This window comes from Arachis hypogaea, chromosome 19 (genome assembly GCF_003086295.3).
Source record: "Arachis hypogaea cultivar Tifrunner chromosome 19, arahy.Tifrunner.gnm2.J5K5, whole genome shotgun sequence".
Taxonomy (NCBI): Eukaryota; Viridiplantae; Streptophyta; class Magnoliopsida; order Fabales; family Fabaceae; genus Arachis; species Arachis hypogaea.
The window spans coordinates 136,040,900-136,063,685 of record NC_092054.1 but is presented as its reverse complement, the minus strand read 5'-3'; the positions used below and the strand labels follow the sequence as shown (position 1 = coordinate 136,063,685).

Sequence of the window (22,786 nt, the reverse complement as noted above, 5' to 3'; positions counted from 1 at the left end):
AATAGCCTTTCCCAAAGTAAGAATTAAGCATCCACCAATGATGAAATCCGATCATTCTCCTCTCTGCCTTTCTTTCACTTTTGCCTCTTCTCCAAATAGAAGATGAATGCCTTTTAGGCTTGTTATTGCCTGGATGTCTCATTCGAATTTTGAAAATCTTCTTAATAGAAGTTGGAATATAGAGAACTCTTGGGTTAATTTCATTGCAGACTTCTAAAAAGATTTAAAAGAGTGGAATCACAATGTTTTTGGCAATATTCAGCAAAAGAAAAGCAAAATTCTCAGAAGGCTTTAGGGGATAGATGCAAGTCTTAATGTAAACAGCAACTGCTTTCTTGAGAAATTACAGGTTGATTTGTGGAAGGATATGAAGAAATTTTCTCAGGAGGAGATGCTTTGGTTCCAAAAGTCTAAGTGAATGGCTTGAATTCGGTGACCGTACCAAATACTTTCATGGCACTTCCAATTAATATTCTTGAACACCCTCGCTATTGATTTTGTCTGGCATATGAGATCATGAGTTTTCTGCAACATTTTAAAACAGTATGGAGTAAAGTATTATTTTTGTCCCCAACGTTTGGGGTACGTCCTATAATTGTCCCTAACGTTTCAGTCATCCTATTTATGTCTCCAACGTTCCAAAGTTGATTCAATATTACCCTCCCATTAACTCCACTGACGGAACACTAACGGAGCTACCTACGTGGACGCGAGACGTTGGTAACCCCAAACGTGTGTATTAACACGAGTTTCCCTTCGCGCGTAATGTTTTCTTTTACCATACAAAATGCTTGCACTCAGAGGAGAGAAAGAGAAACGTAACACTTCACATTCCACCCACACTTCCTGAACCCTATCGATTTTTTCTCCTTTGTTCTTCGCGCTCGATTACAAAGGAAGAAGATGGATTGAAGCGAGTTAGTGTTTTGGTATTCTCTACACACGAGAGAATTGCCCCGTCTTGGTGGTACGAAAAACTTTGAAACGGCACAGAGTGAAAAGGTATGTGCAATCTATGTTTGATTTTCATTTGAAGGGAATAGTTCATGCAAGTAAAGATATTAATGCATAGGATTTCTGTGATTGCAATATTGTTGTTGTTAGGGTTTGGGGTTGTTGATGTAAGTAGAATGTTTTGATTTACACTTTTTGCCCTGCACATTGATTACCATTGTTTTATGATGTTTGAAACTTGTAATAGGAAAAGTAGAGGAAGAGATGAGTCATTTTAGTGTAAAAATTTATCACTAGGGGAGGTTTCGGCTTGAAGGAGGTGCTGTTAGGTATTTGAGTGGGGAGACGTCCATTGTAGACTACTATGATGAGGATGAATGGAGTTTGATTGAGGTGTATGAAATAGTGAGTAGACAGAAATATTTGAAGAAGGATATCGCTGCGATATGGTATAAAGCTGTGAATGCTGGGTTAGAGGAAGGATTAACCATGCTTAAAAATGACAAAGATGCATTGGATATGGAAAGAATTGGGGTGAATAATGATATGGTTGAGGTTTATGTTGTTCACAAGACAAGTGAAGTGGGAGAAGATGTGCAACCTGGACAAATTACTGTTCCTGCTGAAAAAGGTGATGAGGCTGGGCCTGGCCCAATTGTTGTGTATGAAGGCCCTGTTGTTGGGCTTGGGTCAAAGGCAGCTACTGATGGGCCTACTAAAGTGGAAGAGGTTGGGTCCATGAGTGAGGGATCATGTGAGGTTGTTAAGAGTTCTGATGCTGTTGAAGAAGAGGAGGAGGGGAGTGGGACCTCTGATGATGATGACTATGAACCTATGAGGAGTGAAAGTTCATGGAGTTCTGATTCAATTGCTGGGAATGCATTAGATCACAATCTTGGTAGTCTTGATTTTGGTGACAGTGATGATGACAGGGAGGGGGCTGAAGGTTTAGTTGATGTGAACATCACGAAAGAGGGGGAAAAAGAGTTTATACCTAGTTAGTCCCAGGGTCAATCTTCACAACCAGCTGCACGAAATATTGGAAAGGAAAAATTTGTAGGGGGATTTGGTGATGAGGATGCAAGTTATAACAGTGAGGATTTCCTAGATATTCTATTTAGTGATGATGAGGATGACATGGGAAAGAGGTATCCAATTCACAGGCCATTGAAGAACATGAGTGAATACAATTGGGAGGTGGGAACTTTGTATGTGTCAAGAGAGGAGTTCAAAGACTGTACCACTGCATATGCTGTCAGCAGTGGCAGGGGTCTTAGATTCTCAAAGATGGATCTCAAGAGGGTTAAAGTGAAATGTGTGGAGAGTTGTGAGTGGTACGTATATTGTGGAAAGATGAAGCATGAGCGAAGTTGGCAGTTGAAGAGTTGCAACAACAAGCACAACTGCTCTAGGGAGTTGAAGATTGGAATCATGCATGCAAAGTGCCTAAGTAAAATTTTTTTTAACAAAATTGCTGAGAACCCGAAGATTAAGTTAACCACACTAATGAGAAAAGCATACACAAAGTGGAATGTGGAGTTGACCAAATCTAAGGCCTCCAGGGTTAGACAGTTTGCTCTCAATGAGTTGCAGGGGACATACATAGAGCAGTATAGAAGGTTATTGTATGACTACAGTCATGAGTTGCTGAAGACTAACCCTGGGCCATCAGTGCATTTGAAAGTCCAGAGGCCACCTGAGTTTGCTTCTGAAAGATCAGTGCCAGGGGTAGATTTAAGACCCAGGTTTGAGAGAATCTATGTGATGTTGGATGCCTGTAGGAGGAGTTTTATGGCTTGTAGGCCAATAATTGGGTTGGACGGCTATTTTCTAAAAATACCCTATAGAAGTTGGCTCCTGAATGCAATGGGTTGGGACCCAAACGATCAAATCCTGCTGATAGCATATGTAGTTGTCGAAGCTGAAACCAAGGACTCATGGACATGGTTTCTCCAGCATCTATGTGATGACTTGGGAGTTGACAAAATCAGGACCTGCACCTTCATGTCTGACCAACAGAAGGTACATGTCTTTTTCTCTGCACCTTAATGTACAGGTGTTGTAATTAGCATTTAACAATCTATACTCATCCTTTTTGTATTCAAAACAGGGTTTAATGCCAATTTTTGAGGAGCTTCTGCATGGGGTTGACCATAGGTTTTGTGTCAGACATCTGTATGCAAATTTCAAGAAGAGATATCCAGGAATCCAGTTGAAGCAAATGATGTAGAATGCTGCCAAGGCAACTTATCTTCAAGAATGGGAAAGGAGGATGAGTGAGATACAGAAGGTGGATCAAGGAGCATACAACTATCTAATGGAGATTCCGACAAAGTACTGGTGTCGTCACAGGTTTGTGTGTAGACCTAGGTGTGACACTTTAGTAAACAATATGTGTGAAGTTTTTAATTCTATTCTGGTTGAGGTTAGGGAGAAGCCAATAGTCACTATGCTAGAGGATATCCGAGTTTACATAATGAAACGTTGTGCTGACAATAGGGACAGGATAGTGCCTTACAGCAGAGATGTGCTACCCCGAATTAGAATTAAGGTAGAAAAATAGGCAAAACTAAGTGGGAATTGGGTGAGTGTGTATGCTGGACGTGATAGATATGAGGTGGTTAGCATCCAGGGGGAAAGGTAGGGGTGTCCGCGGATCGGATCGGATCGGATATCGGATATATCCGCAAAACACAAAAATATTTTTAAAAGCTTATTTTTATTAAAAAAATATCAATAAAATTTATTTTTTCTATTCTTTTAAATATGTTTACTCTTAAAATAATATTAAACGTACTTTTCTTGAATAATAAATTAAAATAATTTAACATATATGATAATTATTAGTTAAAATAAAACATAAAAAGAATATTTTACTTATTTATTTCTTTATTTTTGCGGATACGCGGATATGCGGATACCAACACAAAATCCGCAATCCGATCCGATTAGTGTGTGGATCCGATCCGAAAGCTTTGCGGATCGGATCCATATCCGCAATTTTCGGATCGGATTCGGATAAACACCGCGGATATGCGGATCGGATCCGATCCATGGACACCCCTAGGGAAGGAAAAATTTTTTGTTGATCTTCGGCATCACGAGTGCTCATGTAGGAAGTTCTAACTGTCTGGAATTCCTTGTGCACATGCAATGACTTGTATAAGAAAAATGTGCTTCAACGTGGATAGCTATATTGCTGACTACTATAAAAAGGCTGCATACATCTCCTGCTACCAACATGTTGTCTTCCCTGTTAATGGACCCAACCTTTGGAACAGAATTTAATTCGAGGATGTGTTGCCTCCCATTTATAGAAAACCTATTGGGAGGCCAAAGAAGAAGAGGGCACGAGCTGCTGATGAGCAACCAACTAGGATTGGACTATCTCGTGAAGGACAACAACAAAAGTATTCTTATTGTTTCTGCTCTGATCATAACAAAGGAGTTGTCCAAAGAAGCGCAAAGTCACTCCAAACCCTGTTGTAAGACTATGTCATTAATTATTTGTTGTTGTACTTACTTGTGTCTTCATCATTTTGGTCATTGAATTATCTGCCCATCTGTTTTGTGCGTAGGTTAACAATGTTGCTAATTTTACTTCAAAGGGGAGGTCATAGAGTGGGGTCAGAAAAAGTGCCAGACTCTCTGCCAAGACAGCTTCTAGTAAGGCTACTGAGAGTGGAAGTAGGAAACAAAAGCGAAACAACAACAAATCACCCTCACATCCAAAGAGAAAGCCAACTGTCAGCTCCTAGCAATCAGAAGCTGTTTTGAAAAGGGCTAAAGTGGATCATTCACAAACTACTTCTGCACCAACCCCAACAACTCCAAGGGTTCTACCAAGCCCAGTGAGGAGGGTGACCCAGTTCCAGCTCAGGTTCATGGCCAGGACTCCACTAAGAGCATGGAAGAATGTGGAGTGATTTTCTGTGACTTGTGAATTTTTATGAGTTGTGATGCATTTTGTATTTTGCTTTTTGTATCAGGTTTAAAACTATGGTTGTTGGTTTCACTTTTTGTATTTGGTGGTGCTGCTATTTCAAAAACACTGTTTAGCATCTAGGTTGATTTACATTTTTCATTCTTGGACATCTACATGACATCTATGTTTGTTAAGTTCTGAACTATTGCCTATCTAGGCCTAATGTTGAGTTTAATACTTTATGTTATTCTTAGGTCACTGTTTCATTTAATCATTTCTGCAGATAGTTACTTCAATAATGTACCATGAGAATGTAAATTGGACACATAAAATTGGGTAACAATGAATTTTCATTCAAAATCATTCAATCAACAGCTTACATTTCATCCAACCCAATCCCTACAGTCACACCCCAAAATACAAACAACATATTGCCAAGACATTACACCCCAAAATACAGACAACATATTGCCAAGATATTACACTATTGCCTAATGTTGTGCAGCCTTATTGCGAAAAAAACCTCCCATTCCTTGTCAATGACATTTTTTTCCACAGTAATATTATAGCACATGTCCATCCAACCAGAGCAACTGCTACTGCTATTGTCAACATCCTCTCAACTGTTGTCACTTTACCCTTCAAGCCTGTGATTTTTATTTTCAATCGAGCAACTTGTGGCTCTTGCTCTGACTCTGCCCAAACAAAGTACCCACACTCTTCTCCAATCTAGGCCAAAACCAAAACAAAACTCCAATAAGATAATCAAATAACAGTCATACCTAGCAATTACATTTTCTACTTACCCCATAGTTAACATAGCCCCAGAACTTCCGTCCCAGATTCTCTGCCGTTGATGAAGTCGCAAGCACTGGCCTCTCCCCATAGTAACAAGTTGTTCTCCGTCGACGACCTTGGCTGCTGTTTCGACCCGAAGCACTGCTACTACGCACCGCCTGGGAGCCCTGCAAAGCCATGGAGTCAGCAACGACTGCAACAGAGTTACAATAGGGGCAATCTCAAATTAGGGTTTCATCACCCTTTTAAATTAATATTTCTTTTTTTTTTCAATTCTCAATAACGGTCACCAGGGGAAAAGTTTGCCACAGTGGACAAAGGCCTCCACGTATGCAGCTCCGTTAGTGTTCCGTCAGTGGAGTTAACGGGAGGGTAACATTGAATCAACTTGGGAATGTTGGAGACATAAATAGGACGAATAAAATATTAGGGACAATTATAGGACTTATCCCAAACGTTGGGGACAAAAACAATACTTTACTCAAACAGTATGTTATGATATATTTATAAAACAAAATAGAGTTTATTTGAGTGAAAGGCGATAAATATATTTAATGTGTATATATGCTTACGTTATAGCGTGACTTCTACTTTTTTGTCACCATCATCTTTTTCATTTTTGCTGCAAGGACAATACTTCACTCAATACACCGACAAGCACAAGCATGCATATTTTAATCAAGTGAATCAAAATCACCAACTCCAATGAACTGAACTCCATTCATGTTTGAATAAAACATGTTAAACATTCAATCAGCAAAGAAAATATTTCTGTATGCAAAAGAACTCAATTGAACACATAACAATCAAGTGAATCAAAATCACCAACTCAAATGAACTTAACGCCATTCATGTTTGAATAAAATATGTTACAAATTCAATCAGTAAGGAAAATATTTCTGCATGCAAAAGAACTCAACTGAATACATAACAATCAGGTGAATCAAAATCAGCTACTCCAATGAACCGATCTCCATTCATATTTTGAATAAAACATAATAAACATTTAATCAGCAAGAAGAACATTTCTACATGCAAAAGAACTCAACTGAACACTTAACAATCAAATGAATCTAAATCAGCAACTCCAATGAACCGATCTCCATTCATGTTTTGAATAAAACATGATAAACATTCAATCAGCAAGAAAAATATTTTTGCATGCAAAAGAACTCAACTAAACACACTAACAATAAAGTGAATCTAAATCAGTAACTCCAATGAACTGAACTATATATCACAAAAAGAAACTAACAACACATTTCCATTCATATGCCCTAGTTACGCAAAAAAAAAAAGAATCAGAATAACTCGATCTACTAAATGAAGCAACTCAATCCACTAAACCTTAAATCCAACTAGGAGAAACGCGAGAATGCGAGATTTTAAATGAACAGTAGTTTTTCTCATATCTTTCGCAGTCTTTGTTCTTATTTTTGTTTGTTTTTTCTTCTTTCTTTTGAAATCTTCTCGCGATTCTTCAGTAAAAGCATAGAACACAAACGAACTTTGAGAGATTTTGAGAGAGATTTGAACTCCAATAGCAGTTTCGAAGTTGAAGAAGGAACGCTTTATATTTAAGACGCGAATGAATATGTTAACGTTTTGGGGGAGGGGGGTTTGGGCGCATGTAATACGCGCTCATTTAATGAGATTGGGTTTTTTAGTGTTGGGCAAAATTAGATAGACTTTGATGAAAAATCACATATATGTGTAGCCCAACTGTACTATTTTTTCATCAAAATAAATCGATAACAATAATATTCCAAACATTTTAAAAAGTAAAATAAGAGGTGAATATATTTTTTTTACTTAAGTAAGCTTCTCACTCGATGACATTTATAAAATATTGAGAATAAGTTTGAACATAAAAAATAACATCAAATTTACCTAAAACTTAGACAAATTTATCGAGAATTTAGGCAAATTTTGGGTTATATGATGGACAAACTTCACGAAAACTAAAAAAAAAAACAAATAAATCTTAAAAAATAAAGATGTTATAATTTGTTATAAGAATTAATGTTATTTATTTTATAATACAAAAAATCTCTTCAAGATATAAAAGAATTGACAATTAGCATTCCTTAATTCTTTAATTACTTTTTTAAAATGGGTATTTATGTCAATTTACATTAGCTCAGATCAAATTTTAGTATTTTACTTTGCCTCTCTCCCTAAGTCCCCCTTGGCCCCTTTCATATTCAAAGTTCAAATGTAGGTAAATTCACTCCATAATAATGAGTGAAATTTGAAAATTATTTTTCTTCTGAAAAGAAAGACACCATTCTCTGATCACGGTTCCAGAATCCAGATCTAGTGTTCTGCTCTGAGTTTCTGTCGCAATCAATTAGTACAGTTCCGCTTTCAGAATTGCATTACCACCATCTCTCTCCCCTTATGGAATAGTTGGTTCCTTGTTGTTCTTCATTGGCGGATCCATGGAGTTCACTGAATCTTACAAGCAAACGGGTCCTTGTTGTTTCTCTCCCAATGCTCGATTCATCGCCGTAGCCGTCGATTACCGCCTCGTCATTCGGGACACTCTCTCTTTCAAGGTCTTCCGAACACTCACTCCATCACCTCAATTTCATTCATTCATTTTTTTTTTGTCTTTTTTATTGTGAATTTGTGTCAGCATTCTAAAATCTTTGATTTTGTTTTGTGGGTTTGGCTTCTTTTGTGAGCTGTGACTTCATCGTGTGCAACAATGTGGGGGTTTAGATGATCTTTTGGGAATGTCGAGTTGCATTTAGGTTTCCCTATCTGTGATTTCTGCTAGTGTGTGTTGAGATTTTCAGCTTGAGTGTCAAGGGAAGAGGATTAAGGGATCTAGATTATTTTCTCTGAAAGAAATTAGAACGTTGCTGTGGTAATTGGATTCAATAGAGAAACAAAGTTGGATTGTTCCCAGTTCTCAGATATATAGATTTATAGGGAATTAAAATGGTTTGATTTAGCCTATGGAACATGGTTTCTATATACATTAACTCTTGATTGTGATGTTCTGGTTTTTGCATTGAATTTCTAAGATCAAATTTATGAACTTCGGTTCTGAATAACTTAAGCTTTATGTCAATAAAAGCAATAGGATAAACTAAGATGCTTGTTTAAATGTAAACTTCAACGGTGGATCACATATAGTATGTCGTATATGGCACATTGACTAAGATGATTGGTTCTAATGTTCTGCTTTTAGTTCTTGGTTTCTGATAATTCTTTTTGGATCATTCAGGTTGTGCAGCTGTTTTCCTGCTTGGACAGGATTAGCTATATCGAATGGGCCCTTGATTCTGAATACATTCTTTGTGGTCTGTATAGGAGACCGATGATACAAGCTTGGTCACTGACCCAACCTGAATGGACATGCAAAATAGATGAAGGTCCTGCAGGTATTGCTTATGCTAGATGGAGCCCAGATAGTCGCCACATACTCACTACGTCAGATTTCCAGTTGCGTTTGACAGTTTGGTCTTTGGTAAACACAGCCTGTGTTCATGTGCAGTGGCCAAAGCACGCCTCTAAGGGAGTTTCTTTCACGAGAGATGGGAAATTTGCAGCAATTTGCACAAGGCGTGATTGCAAGGATTATATAAATCTGTTATCTTGTCACAATTGGGAAATCATGGGCAGTTTTGCAGTCGACACAGTAGACTTGGCTGACATTGAATGGTCACCAGATGATAGTGCTATTGTGATATGGGATTCGCCACTTGAATACAAGGTAACCTCCGTTGTCTTTTCATATTTTTCTTTCAAACACTAGCCTCTGAAATTTGGTATTCTGAAGTTTTAGTTCTTTTAGATGAAAAATAAATGGTGTGATTTTAAAGATTACTTACTTCAACCAAGTTCGTGAATTCAAGAAACACTCACGGGTCCCCATATCTAGTTTCCAATAATGATAAGAACAATATGTTTCTCTGCGGGCGACATTGAATAGTAGTCATTCATAGGTTGAAACACAATGTGTATTTACATCTTCCAGAGTTGTCTTCTCGATAACTTGACTATTTGTTTTTTGACATCTCGTCATGAATGTGAGTACCTATAAACCCTACTAAGATCGAATTATAGAATTGATGTTTGATTAGCAACATGTAGCCAAATTGTACTTGCATTTTAAAATCAAAGTTCCAAGCATGGCAGCATATCATGTGTTGGTGTTGCATATCTACTTTCATGTCAGCTATAGCTTGCTGTTTTGCTTTCATATGAAGTTAATTTTATTGATTTATTATATAGTTGCCTTCTCCAAAAACTTAGTCAGTTTTGTTTGACATAGGTTCTAATCTATTCTCCAGACGGAAGATGCCTTTCCAAGTATCAAGCATATGAAAGTGGATTGGGTGTTAAAACTGTGTCATGGTCTCCTTCTGGTCAATTTCTTGCAGTGGGTAGTTATGACCAGATGCTGCGGGTCTTGAATCATCTAACTTGGAAGACATTTGCAGAGTTTATGCACCCATATACTCTCCGGGCCCCTTGTTATGCAGCTGTCTTCAAAGTATTCCCTTTTCCAACTATACTCATGTTTATATGCTAGTTTATGAGAAATTTCTTTACCTTGTCCCTGAACTTGCAGGAAGTAGATGAACCACTGCACCTTGATATGTCTGAACTGTGTTTGAGTGATGATTTTTCCCAAGGAAACAATGGTAAATATAATTGCTCTATTTTTTTTATTTTATTTACTTTATTATGCATAGATTTATTTGATTTATTGTTTGCTAAAATACTGTAAGCAGTAAACTCTTGAATCCAAGCCATGAAGTCATTCCAAAATAGTTGTGCTTGATTCAGACTCCAAAGGCTTTTCTTCTATCTTCTTATGTCCTTAACTTCTGTTGAGGAATAATTTTTGAGCCAGTAGAGTTCCTCTAGGAGCTTTAAGAAGTCAGATAGAAATTTTTCCTTACTAAAATTCATGATAAAGTATTATGGCATGGCCTGCTCTATGAAGCTGACCCCACTTAGTAAGACAATGCTTAATTTGTTGTAATTCTAGTTGAACAAGCATATGCTGTTTGGACTTGCAAATTGATGTTCAATTAACATTTGTTTCATATATATATGTAACTTTCCCTGGTAATTAGTTTTGTCATGGGATGTTTTCTTTCATTTTTTTTCTCCTCATAATAATTTTTTCCTCTCATAATTTTCCAACCAGATGCTCCCGAAGAACCCTTTAGAGTAAGGTATGAGGTTATGGAAGTTCCTATCAGTTTACCATTCCAGAAGCCTCCTGCTGACAAACCTAATCCCAAACAAGGAATAGGTAAGCTATGCTTCTCCAATTTTTCAAATGCCAGAGCTTTCTTCGTTGCGAAATTCAATATGTAAAAAGAAACTACAGAATTTTTTGAAGTTGATGTGGATTCTCTGTATACATCAAATTTTCGGCTGCATAGTTTGTTTAACAGACCTATGAACAAAAAGAAAAGTTAGTGATATGGATTCCGTTTCCTTTCCAAATTTGATTATTGGACAAAATCAAAATCATATGGATTCTCTCAATTTATTGAATTTTTTCCCCTACTTTTTAATCATGGCCCTTGTAAGATACCACTACCAGTACAACTAAACAGCCAAACACATTCATTTGTCTTGCAGGTTTATTGTCATGGAGTAACGATAGCCAATACATATGTACTCGCAACGACAGCATGCCTACAGTACTTTGGATATGGGACATTCGACATCTCGAACTCGCCTCAATATTAGTGCAGAAAGACCCTATCAAAGCAGCAGCCTGGGATCCATCATGCACTCGCCTTGTTTTTTGCACCGGAAGCACACACTTGTACATGTGGACACCCTCTGGTGCCTACTGTGTCCATGTCCCCATATCCCAATTCGCTATAACAGACCTGAAATGGAACTCAGATGGCAGTTGTTTACTCCTTAAGGACAAGGAATCTTTCTGCTGCGCCGCCGTTCCCTTGTTGCCGGAATCTAGTGAATACAGCTCAGATGATTGAGATGCTAAGAAGGGAAAGGAAACTAAAATTATGGTAAATATATTTGGTAGCAGCCATTGTGCCTCTGATGAATGAGTATAAGGTTGAGGATTTTATGAATCCTGAATTTTGTAAATTAAATGTGTGTGGAAATGACTTCAATTGATGAGGGGAGGATATGTATGCCATTGAAGCATTTTATAATTTGTAGTAATATTTGTGAAAAATCATAGGCCATCTCGGCCTCTGTTGTAGGAGAATATATCAGATATCAGATATCATTTTCTTATTGATTTTATTTTATTATATTTTCCCTAAAGTTTAATGCATTATTAAAAAATATTGCAATACCATTTGATTAAGTCAAAATCCTTCTTATTTGATAATTGTTTTTGTATTAACATTTAATAATGTCTACACCCTAATGGAGTTGGAGATAAATGAACAAGGGTCAAGTATAATTTGTCTCAAATATTTACAATTTAAAAAAAAATATATATTTTTAACATTTAATTTAATTTCATTCTGTGTTTAATGTTATTGATTTATTCGATTTATTAAAAAAATCGTAGGCCATCTCAATTTTTGCTTAAATAGATACTATGTATTTCAAAATTGTGTATAATCGTGTATTAAAAATTTAATATGTTTAATATACTCATGTTCAAACTATATTTGTGTTCCTTCAAACTAATGGAACCCAAAACCAGATTATATAAAAATCAAACAAGATTGAAATGTAACTTTTTTAACAATTAGGACAAGGGAATACTATCTTACTCAACACAATTTGTTTGTGGAAATTGCCCATTAAAATGTGACTTAAATGTTTGAAGAATTGTAACATTAGATATCATTCATTTTTCTTACCCGTCTTTTGGTTTATTTTGGCACAGCTTTATAATTTTTCAAGAAGTATTTTTTCGTTTAAAGATCTATAAAACTATCTTAAAATTTGTAATTATAATTATTAAAATTGGATATAATATTCAATTTGTATTATCATAATAAAATTCCTCATAATGATCATACTTTAAAACACAACGAATTAGAAAATTAAGATTTATCTAACTATTAAGGAGTATAACACTTATACTTAGTAGAAAAGTATGCGTTATATATATGTAAACAAAAATTACAGCAATGAAAAAAAAAACCAATAAAATTATTTTTGCACTCAAAAAGATTTCCTTATTTCACCATCTCCAAATCCACCAACAAGTGGCCATGAATTGAGTGATCCATGGCACTTGTTTGGATTGGCCAAATTTCCGATGTTAAATTCCATCGGATCCAAGCATCAAAAGGAGCTCTGTAGATATGTAGTCTTGTATTTCTCCATAGTTACATAAATCATTGTAAGCACTTTTCACAGTGAATTCGCCATTGAGGGATTTCACATAATTCTATCTTCACCAATCTCATCACTGGGAGGAGGAATGGCTTTGATTTTGTTCAGAAATCCAAAATCCCATTCCCCTTCAGCAGTTGCAGCATCCCGCACTTTCATACTTTGATTAATCATATTTATATCACCCACAGCTTGTTGTAGCAATGGTTCCTCTCCCTTAACCCAGTTATGCTTCCACAACATTCCCTAAAGAAAAGGAAATATGTTTAATTAAAAAATGCCAGGCGTTTGTGAGGCTTTTCCACAATGGTGAATCGGAAGCCGATTGTATCATCCCCTGAAGAAGATTTTAGTCTCTCCCGTATTTACGATATAGAGTTTGTGCCCAAAGAGAGTCCTTCTCATTTAATAATCTCCACAATAGCTTTAACATGAAGGCTTCATTCATAATATCCATTCTCCTAAACCCCCGCCCCCCCTAACGGTTTGGGTTTGCATAAGAAGTCCCACCCAATGGCATGTAATTTTCTTGCACCCTGTAGCTTTGCACCCATTCCACAAAATTTTTTATAAGATACCCGAGAGATACAGCTCATAATAATATCAATGAGATTCTCTGGTAGATCAAAATCAATTAACCACTCCTTAATGTACTGCCAATGTAGTTTATCATATGTTTTTTCGAAATCTATCTTAACAGCCATGAACATCTTCTTATCCTTTATTCTCTTCATGTTGTGGACCATCTCCTTAGCACTGATAATATTTGAAGTTGTATTGGTACAGAGCAATTCTCTCAGACAAGAGCGGTTTGATTCTTGCAACAATTATCTTGGTCAAACACTTATAAATGACATTGCAGAGCGCAATCGAATGAAACTAGAAACCAAATTCTAGGTTTGTGACCTTTGGAACAAGAGCAATTAATCTGATCAGGGTTCTACCAAAGCATCTTGATAAAGCCATATACGTTTCTTTACACCAAGCTCCAATGCTCCTTGTAGAATAAGGCTGGAAAACCATCTTTGAGCGACCCTATGCTGAAAATTCCTTTGCAGATCTCTTCATCTGAAGGGATTTGAGATAATTTATGCTTATAGCTCCTTTCTATACTCGGGTAGGGGAATATGGCATCAATGGAGGGCCTGTTTTGATTATCTAATTGGTATAGCGCCTTGAAAATATTTACTGCCATGCTTTTCAATTTCTCTTGTTTTCGCACCATTCACCATTATCACGCCTTAATTTCAGGATTTTGTTCCTCCGCCTCCTCAAAAGAGTTTTTGTATGATAGAACTTGGTATTCCTATCCCCTTCAACTAACCACAGTTGTCAAAAATTTCTTTTTGTTCAAGAATGGTTTCCAGTTCTCCCTCTAATCTTTCTAAGAATTTATTCTTTCCATAAGAATTAGTAGTTTGGATTCCCTTCAATCTATCCATGATCCTCCTCTTCCTCTGAAAGACATCACCGAAGATATTTTTGTTTCACATTGAGAGCGTTGGCAGAAGTTCCTCCTTTCTCCCAGGCAAGGCAAGAAAACTTCCAAACTCAGGATGGGACTCCCACATGGCCTCATAACAGAAAGGTTTTAGACCAATATCAACTCTAGCAGTGGGTGATGGTCAGAGCTGACCCTGGTTAAGACTTCCACTCTTGCCTCAGGGAATTGCACTCTCCAGTTAGCATTACAGAATGCTCTATCTAGATGCTTGAAAAACCTATCCCGATCATTCCTAGCTCTCCCTTTCCAAGTGAACTTTGATCTCAAGAAGCCTAGATCAATAAGATTGCACTTCTCAATCCAGTTCTTAAATCTATGATAAGCTTGAAAGTCAATCGGTGCTCCCCCTTCTTTTCTTCCTCTTCTATAATGTCATTAAAATCCCCTATGAGCATCCATGGCAGTTGCATTGTGCTAGCTACTCTGCAAGTTTCCTCTTGCGTTCTTACGGACTAGCATAAATCATGGTTCGAAAAACCGAACCGGATTGGTCAGTCGAACCGATCCAACCGGGAATCGGCAATAAAAACGGTCTGATTCGCTGCTAATAATCGTTCATTCGAAAACCGTTCAGTTTGGATCGGACCGATAACCGGCCAGTTCTTGTTAAACGGCACTGTTTTGATTTTTGTTTTTTATAAAAAAAAGTAAAAAACCCAACGTTCAGCCCTCACTCACCTTCCTTCCCCCAACCCTCTCCCCCCTCCTATCACTATCCCTCTGAACTCTGAAGCAAAGTTCAAAATCACCCAACCAAAACCCTGCGTTCTCCCTGCAACGTTTCTGCCGCAGTGCCGCCGCCGTCCGTGCTGTTGGCGCCCCCGCGTCCTCTCTTGTAGCCCAGGTCCTCTCTTGTAGCTCGGCGTCCTCCTTCCCCCTGTCCCCGTCCTCCCTGGCTTCTCTGTTCGAGGCTTGGAGCAGCTCGCCGCCGTGTCGCCGGTCGCCGTCCGTGTCTCCGTCGAAGGTTAGCACTGCTTTCACTTCTTCAGTTCTTCTCTTCCTTTTATACTCTGTTTGCTGATTTTTGAATGTGAAATTCTGAATGGATTAATGGAAATCAAATAATTGATTGATTTTGTGCTGCTGCTCTTTTTTTAATTCCTGAAATTTTTGTTAAAAATTTTTTTTGCTGCTGCTAAAAATGGATTATGGATTAGGGATTACTTGTTGCTGTTTTGTAATGTTTGTTGCTGAATGCTAAAATGGAAACCAGATCAAATGCTGTTTGTTGCTGAACGATAATTTTTGTTGCTGAATGCTGAATGCTGTTGGTAGTATTAATTTTGTGCTGCTATTAATTTTCTCGCTGTGCTGATGTTTTTAATTTTGTGAATGATTTATTAATTTCAGTTATAGATGATAATATTAATCAAGAAGCAATTGCTGATAACAATGCATCTGTGAATAATAACTTGCCTGCCAATCCTCCTATTTTGAATGATGCTGCTAATCCTAATCTTCCTAGTTCTTCTGATTAAAATGAATGATGGAATTTTTATTGGTGTTGAATTTTTGTTGTTGTTGAATCTTGTTTCCATTGAAAAAAAAAATAAGAAACTAAAAGGAGAAGAAAGCTTCCACAAACTGTAGAATATTAAGTATTATTTCCCAAAAAAACATAAGCAAATGTCATGAGTTATGCAAAATATTTAGACTATTAATAATCAGTAGCATAAACAAATTACATGAATTCCAAGTATTGAAGTTTATTAATGATCATGTTTCACAGCAATAGCATAAGCAAATGTCTATGCTTCCACAAATTATAAATTGTTAATATCTAGTTTTGTACAAATGTTTTCTCTGTTTTAGATGTTGAGTATTGCTAATTCTCCAAATGTCAGTGCTCAACCCCTGCATATTTGGTCTCTTTCCAATCATTTGGTTGCCAAAGAATCAAGGAGTTTTATTTGTTCTTTTAATGAGTTTTCAGTTAATAAAATTTTTGAATATGACCTCTATGATGTATTGCACATAAGATGCTTTTCCATTAAAATTTAGCCATATATAAAGGTTATATATATTTGGTAACAATTGTAATCGAAAACTTTCAACAGGCACTTTCTCATGTTTTTAGAGTTTTGCATATTTCTAATAAGCTTACTTGCATAAAGCACCTTATAATTTATTTATTATTTTATTCTAAAACGGTTTTTTGGATGAATTACGGTTAGACTGGTTGGACTAATAAATCAATGAACCAGTTATTAGAGCAATTCGATGACTGTATTCTCAGAACCTTGGCATAAATAGCTGTAAGGAACCAATCTATGTGTCCATTCCTACTAACATTTATACGAATGTACTCTTTATGGCTTTTCCTCACATGTATACTTATGTTATCATCACCCCGAAGAACACATATTAGAAAATCCTTCTGCTTCTTAAATAATGAAATGCCTAAATTCCAGCGTTTTTCACAGCAGTTTCACTAGCTTTCACACCACTTAGGCTTGGTTTGGTAAAGTTTTTACTTTTTGAAAGTAGCTTATGAAAGCTGTCTTTTAAAAAGATAGCTTTTTAAAAGCTGCAGCACTTGCCTTTGGTAAAATCAAATTAAAAATGATTTTTAATAAGTACAAACACCACGATTGTGTTTGATAAAATAGCTTTTAAAAGTTAACAAAAATTATAATAAACATGTTAAAATTATAAAAAAATTATTTTAAAATAAAATAATTTTAAAATAAAAAATTATTTTATATATTGGCTCACTTTTACAGATCACAAAAAATGGGAAATATATCTCAAATAAATTACTCTTATGATTATATATCTATATTTACATATGTATATACATGTTATTATAATTTTGACTAATGTTCATGCAAGAAAAATTTTATGATTGGTTTTCGTAAACCAGGTCAACCTCTTCATATTTTAAAGAACAAATAAAAAACAAACAAACATCATAGATCTACTGAAAAAATACAAAAACAACGTACAAAAAAATAATATAAATAGATAGAAGTTCATATCTAATATGTGATAGATGTATTTGTATTGAAATTTGTGAAGATTAGGTTGAAAAATAAAAAATATGAAGAGTGTGTTAGAATTTGTGAAGGTTAGGATGAGAAGTTAGAAATACACGAGGATTTCAATGATAATATAATAGCGGGAAATATATGTAGAAAAATAAATAAAATTTGATAAGCACAAGCCAGCTTTAAAAAGTTCCCACTTAGGTGCTTTCAAAAGCACCCATAACTTTTAAAAGTCGCAAACACAAGCACTTGGACTTTTTAATTTACCAAACGTAAAATGAGGTGCTTGTACTTTTTAAAAGCACAAGCATCTCTTAGAAAAGTTTTACCAAGTCTCAAACAACAAAATAATATCAGGTTTTTTCATATTGTTAAATTTGCGAAGTGTGCAAATTGTACCACATAGAAAACTTTGTTCACTATATTTTTGTCATATTTTTTAATAATTTAAAATATTTTTGTCGGTTATAACATAATTTAGGTGTATATTTTTTAGAGTAATGCTACATGGAGCAAATATTGTCATTTTTGACCAGCACTTAGACAACAATAATTTGTACTCATATTTACAGACGTTTTGCACACAAGAAATATATAATTTGCACCTATATTTACTAGAGTTTTGCATACATGAATTAATACATTTTGTACTTATGAATCAATACAATTTGTACCCAAATTTTTCAGAACTTGCACACATAAATTAATAAAATAATAATTTAGTATTTATACTAATTAAATAATGACAAAAAGTACGCTTATTTGGGTGAGCTTCTAAGAAAAGATCTTTTTTTGAATTATCTTTTTCTAAAAGATCTTATGAAAAAGTAAAAATAATTTTATGTTTGGATATCTCATGCAAAAAGATCTTTTTATCTATCAACTATATTTGGGTATTTTTTTTTGGTGACTAACTATATTTGGGTATAACAATATAAAAGTACTTTTTGTTTATTTATTACATGAAAAACATATTTTTTTAAAGAAAAAAAATCTTAAAAAAAATGCAAATTATAGCTTTTTAAAAAAGATCTTTTTTTATTTTTCTAGTGATTTTACTTTTACTACTAGAAATTTGCCAAACACGTTAAAAAATAAAAATAATAACACCCAAACAAGCACTAAAAGTAAAAATCATAGTTGTAAAAACCGGACCGAACTGGCTGATTCGACCGAAAAACCGATAAACCGGTCACTTGGCCGGTCCGATTGAGTAAATTGACCGCATAAGGAACAAAACCGGATAGAACCGTTTGAACTGGCCGATTTTGGGTTAAAACCGGCGAACCGGCGGTTTTGTGAAACTTGGGCGCATAAGAAAAAGCCCTAACCCTAAACGGCTACCCCAATTCCCAATACCCTTCCCCTGAGGCCCTGACCCCTGGACCTAGGCTGGAGCTCTCGAAGCCTTTCTTCCTCACCTCATCACACCAACAATTTCGAGTCTCTTCTTCCCCTCATCACACCAACACTCTCTTCCTCGCAGTCCCTCTCAGTTTCGAAGACTCTCTTCCGTCGCGTCTCCTCCGTCGCGTCTCCTCCGTCGCTGCTGCGGTGCTGCCCTCCGTCGCTGCTGCGGTGCTGCCCTACGTCGCTACTGCGGTGCTGCCTCTCCGTCGCCAGATCTGCCTCATCCAAGTTGGTCTCCAAACTGAAATCTGTTCTCTGTTTTTTTGCATTATTTAGTTGGATTTTAATTTGATTACGGGAGTGAATAACTGATAGGTTAATGGCAGATTGTTGATTATGTATATATTGTTGAGTTATAACTTGTTATATTGTTGAACTAGTTAATGGCAGATTGTTGTTTTTTTTTTCTGATTTGTAGTGGTTATGGTTGTTTTTGTTGATGTAACATTGCTGTGAATTTATATTGCTGGATATGGAAATATTGAATAGCTGAATAGATTTTCTGGTTATGTTGAATTTGTTGATTCTTGATTATGAATTTGTTGATTCTTGATTATGAAATTACTGAATTTGTTGAATTTTTTATTGTGCATCTGTTTAGTGTAGTGATTGCTGGATTTTTTATTAATTTTTGATTATGCCATTATGCCTGTTTGCTTTAGAAGAAGGATTGCTGGATTTTCTAGCACTTTTTATCGAAATTATTTGCTATTGAACTATTATGCCATTGTGCATCTGTGTCTTTTTGTCGAATTATTTGCTGTTGAACTACTATGGTGTTGCTTTTAAATGTGTGTTGAATTGAATGGTTATTTTCAAGTTGAATGCAACCATTTTACTTGAGTTAAGTGCATGTTATCCATTCATCAATTTCTCATGGCTATTTGTCTTAGTTAGGTACCAATGTTGCTCATAGTTTAAATCATTCGGCAAATTGAGGCTTGAAAACATGTCGGCAAAACTGGTTTTATGTCCAAAACAAATTTTAGTGAATGCATATATGGTTGCTTTTGTCTTGCCTAACAGGAACCCTTTGAATTGAACGGTTGGAAATAGGTTATGCTTCCAACATTGAACAATTGATGTGAATTTGTATTTTGTAATAGCTGTTGTTTTATACCTTTGCTATTACAGTTTTTATTTGCGTGAAACCGGTGTTACCGGTTCAACCAATAATTTATCGGTTGAATCAGTAAACCAGTAAACTAGTAACCTGACCGGTTTGATCACCGGTTCGGTTCTTACAACTATGCTAAAAATTGCTGTCCCAAGAGTTTCTCTTTTTTTATATTACCGACTAATCTGCGGGGTTCTGACGAGCACGATTTCTGTGCCCCTCTGCCGCTTCCCTGTTTTTGCTGCAAATCTGCTCTCTTCTCTCTTCCATGCCACTCACCGTCGTTACCTCCTGACATCCGTCGCTGCTGGCTGCCACCTTCCATGTGCAGTACCTAGCCTCCTCCATCCCTCGGGACCAACAAGTAGTAGTACAGGAATATTCACCTGTTGCCCATCGACTACGCCTTTCGGCCTGATCTTAGGCCTTGACTCACCCTCCGTGTTATGTGTTGTTAATTCACCTGGTACTATGCCATTTTTGCTTCAAATTCGAAACCTTGATTTGCAATTGTTTCATCTGAACCTTGACACTTTTATATTCTGGTTGACCTGTTCTTGCGAGGTTGAGACTGATTTTTCATCATTATTCTTTGACTGGTTTTCCTATTTTTGTTCCATTCCTTCATAATTATTATCCCAAAATTTTTGGAGCTTTGCTTGTTATGCTGTTATGTATACTGAATACTTTTGTTCATGTATATTTGAATTAATTAATCAGGCGTGTGTCACTTTTTCATGGTTTAAAGTTCCTATAAGAACTATGCTTGATGTTTGCTCTGACGTCTACCATTCTTATCTTTAAAATATTTTCTTATAATTTTTGCTACCGTTCATGCTTCATCTCCAGTAAGGCATGGGGAAGCAAGGAGGAGGAACTAAAAACCCGGCTTGTCAGCCTCACACTCCTGTATCACTCAGGGAAGAAGCCACAGGAAAAATACATAAAAAGCCAAGAGCCACCACCAGGTCATTAGTGGAGGTTGAGCACTTGGAAAAGATTGCAGTTTGGGCCTCTCATGAGGCTCAGATACCGTCTTTAGGAGCCTTCTATGGGCAGCGTTTGGCCACTGTTGCCGAGGCCAATGGAATAACGCCTGATTCTTCTTTGATAACTTGCCATAGGTTTTGATTCTATACCTTCCTTTTCTTTTTTGCTTAGGGATTTTGTTTTCCATCTAGGTTATTTGTCATATTGTCAGTGTTTCCATGCCTTTTTTTTTAGATTTTAGAACTTGACCATTTGATTAAATTTCAAGATTTGAGAGCCATCAAGTAAAACACAATAAGCCATGTTGTCACTGGGATGAACCAAGCTTCAAATTAACAATCCACTTTGTGAAATTGCCACTTGTTTGCAATAGTGTGTATTCCTTCTTCCAGTATTGATGTGTGCTATGTTAGTAGTTTTAAGATAAATTAATTTACACGTTGCTCTATTTACTATATATTTATTCACAAAAACTAAATGCTAATATCAGCATCTGTTATCATATAAATTGAAGCACTTTGTCCTCATTTATCTATTTTGGCAGAATCAGAGACCATGAGGTCTCCAGTACCCCAAAAATGCTTAAACTTTGTTTTGGAATGATAACAATAACTGGGTTCTTTTCCCCCCGAAAAGGAACATTTTACTCTTGTTTGTTGTGCTCACAAAATCTGGCAGACTGGGTTATTTATTTGTTTGAACCTTTAATGCATCAATTTCCTAGGTTACCAATATACAGTTTTCATGTAAAATATCATAACATCAAGTAATTTGACTGCTTTATAGATGTGAAACTGTTCTTCATCCTGGCATCAATTCAACTGTGAGAATTGAGAAGAATAGATCAAAGCACAGGGGCAAGCATAAACACAGTCAAAACAATGTAGTGTACAAGTGCCATTTCTGTTTGCATCACAATGTGAAGAGGGGGACTCCTAAGGGACATATGAAAGGATTATGTCCATCTAAAACCAAAACGTCATCGGTATCAACACCAGCAACAAAACCCATTACACATGAGTCTTCAAAATCGGGGAAAGGCATTATAGGTGAAGACAACACCAAAGAAGCAGATGCATTTGCTTCATCAGTTACAGATAAAGATGTCTCCGTTGTAGATAGTCCAGCCACCCCATCAAGTGTAAGTGCCACAACCTCAAAGAAAAGAAAGTCTAAGAAGACACTTGAAGCTTCCAGTGCGTCTGTTGAATCAGAAGCATCGAAAACTCAGGGCACAGCAAGCAAAAAACGGAAAAGATCATGGACTAGCTTAAAGAAACTTGTGCAGAGCAATGACCACGACAACAGTGATGATGCTAATTTGAAAATCCCATTCCTTTTATAAGTAGGGAAGTTATAAATTTTGTTATCAAGTTGGTTCTCTTGCTTGGAGGTCATTATTTCCTCTGCTAGAGTTGCACTTTCTAATTGTTTTCTATGGAGGAATTTTGTTTTCTATGGATATTAATAGATCTGCCAATAGATCTTTTTTTTATTTTCCTTTTTTTTCTTCTCCGGCAGTGTACTTTGCCCGAGTGAGGAGCAATAGTTTGATAATAGCTATGATATTTTTGTATCTTGAAGTTGATTCTGAGTTCAAAATAGACGGGAAATTGGGGAATAAAATGGGATGGCTAGGTTGTTGTTTCAATGTTCACAATGGAGATGAATTTTATTTCTCTCTAAGTCCTTCCTTTCCATTTCTTTCTCCTAATTTGGTATAAGAGAGGTAATATATTAGTATAATACTCGTGGCCATAAATTCTAAGGTTTAGTGGTTGGTGCATTTG

General features: G+C 36.2%; 2 protein-coding genes across 3 annotated transcripts; both read left to right on the top strand.

Annotated features, from left to right (window-relative positions):
* Positions 1 to 7,831: 7,831 nt before the first annotated feature.
* On the top strand, positions 7,832 to 11,956 carry LOC112776459 (uncharacterized). The gene is made up of 6 exons (XM_025820624.3): positions 7,832 to 8,235; positions 8,913 to 9,401; positions 9,963 to 10,184; positions 10,263 to 10,335; positions 10,848 to 10,955; positions 11,291 to 11,956. The coding sequence occupies exons 1-6, from the start codon at positions 8,119 to 8,121 to the stop codon at positions 11,656 to 11,658; spliced, it is 1,377 nt and encodes a 458-aa protein (XP_025676409.1). The 5' UTR covers positions 7,832 to 8,118; the 3' UTR covers positions 11,659 to 11,956.
* A 985-nt stretch (positions 11,957 to 12,941) lies between these two features.
* LOC112776318 (uncharacterized) lies at positions 12,942 to 22,647 on the top strand. Of its 2 annotated transcripts, none has more exons than XM_025820431.3 (3): positions 12,942 to 15,456; positions 20,856 to 21,130; positions 21,783 to 22,647. In XM_025820431.3, the coding sequence occupies exons 2-3, from the start codon at positions 20,862 to 20,864 to the stop codon at positions 22,339 to 22,341; spliced, it is 828 nt and encodes a 275-aa protein (XP_025676216.1). In that variant the 5' UTR covers positions 12,942 to 15,456; positions 20,856 to 20,861; the 3' UTR covers positions 22,342 to 22,647. The 2 variants fall into 2 exon arrangements, with proteins under 2 accessions (XP_025676216.1, XP_025676215.1); XM_025820430.3 differs by lacking the exon at positions 12,942 to 15,456 and adding an exon at positions 18,402 to 19,117.
* The last annotated feature ends 139 nt before the right edge of the window (positions 22,648 to 22,786 follow it).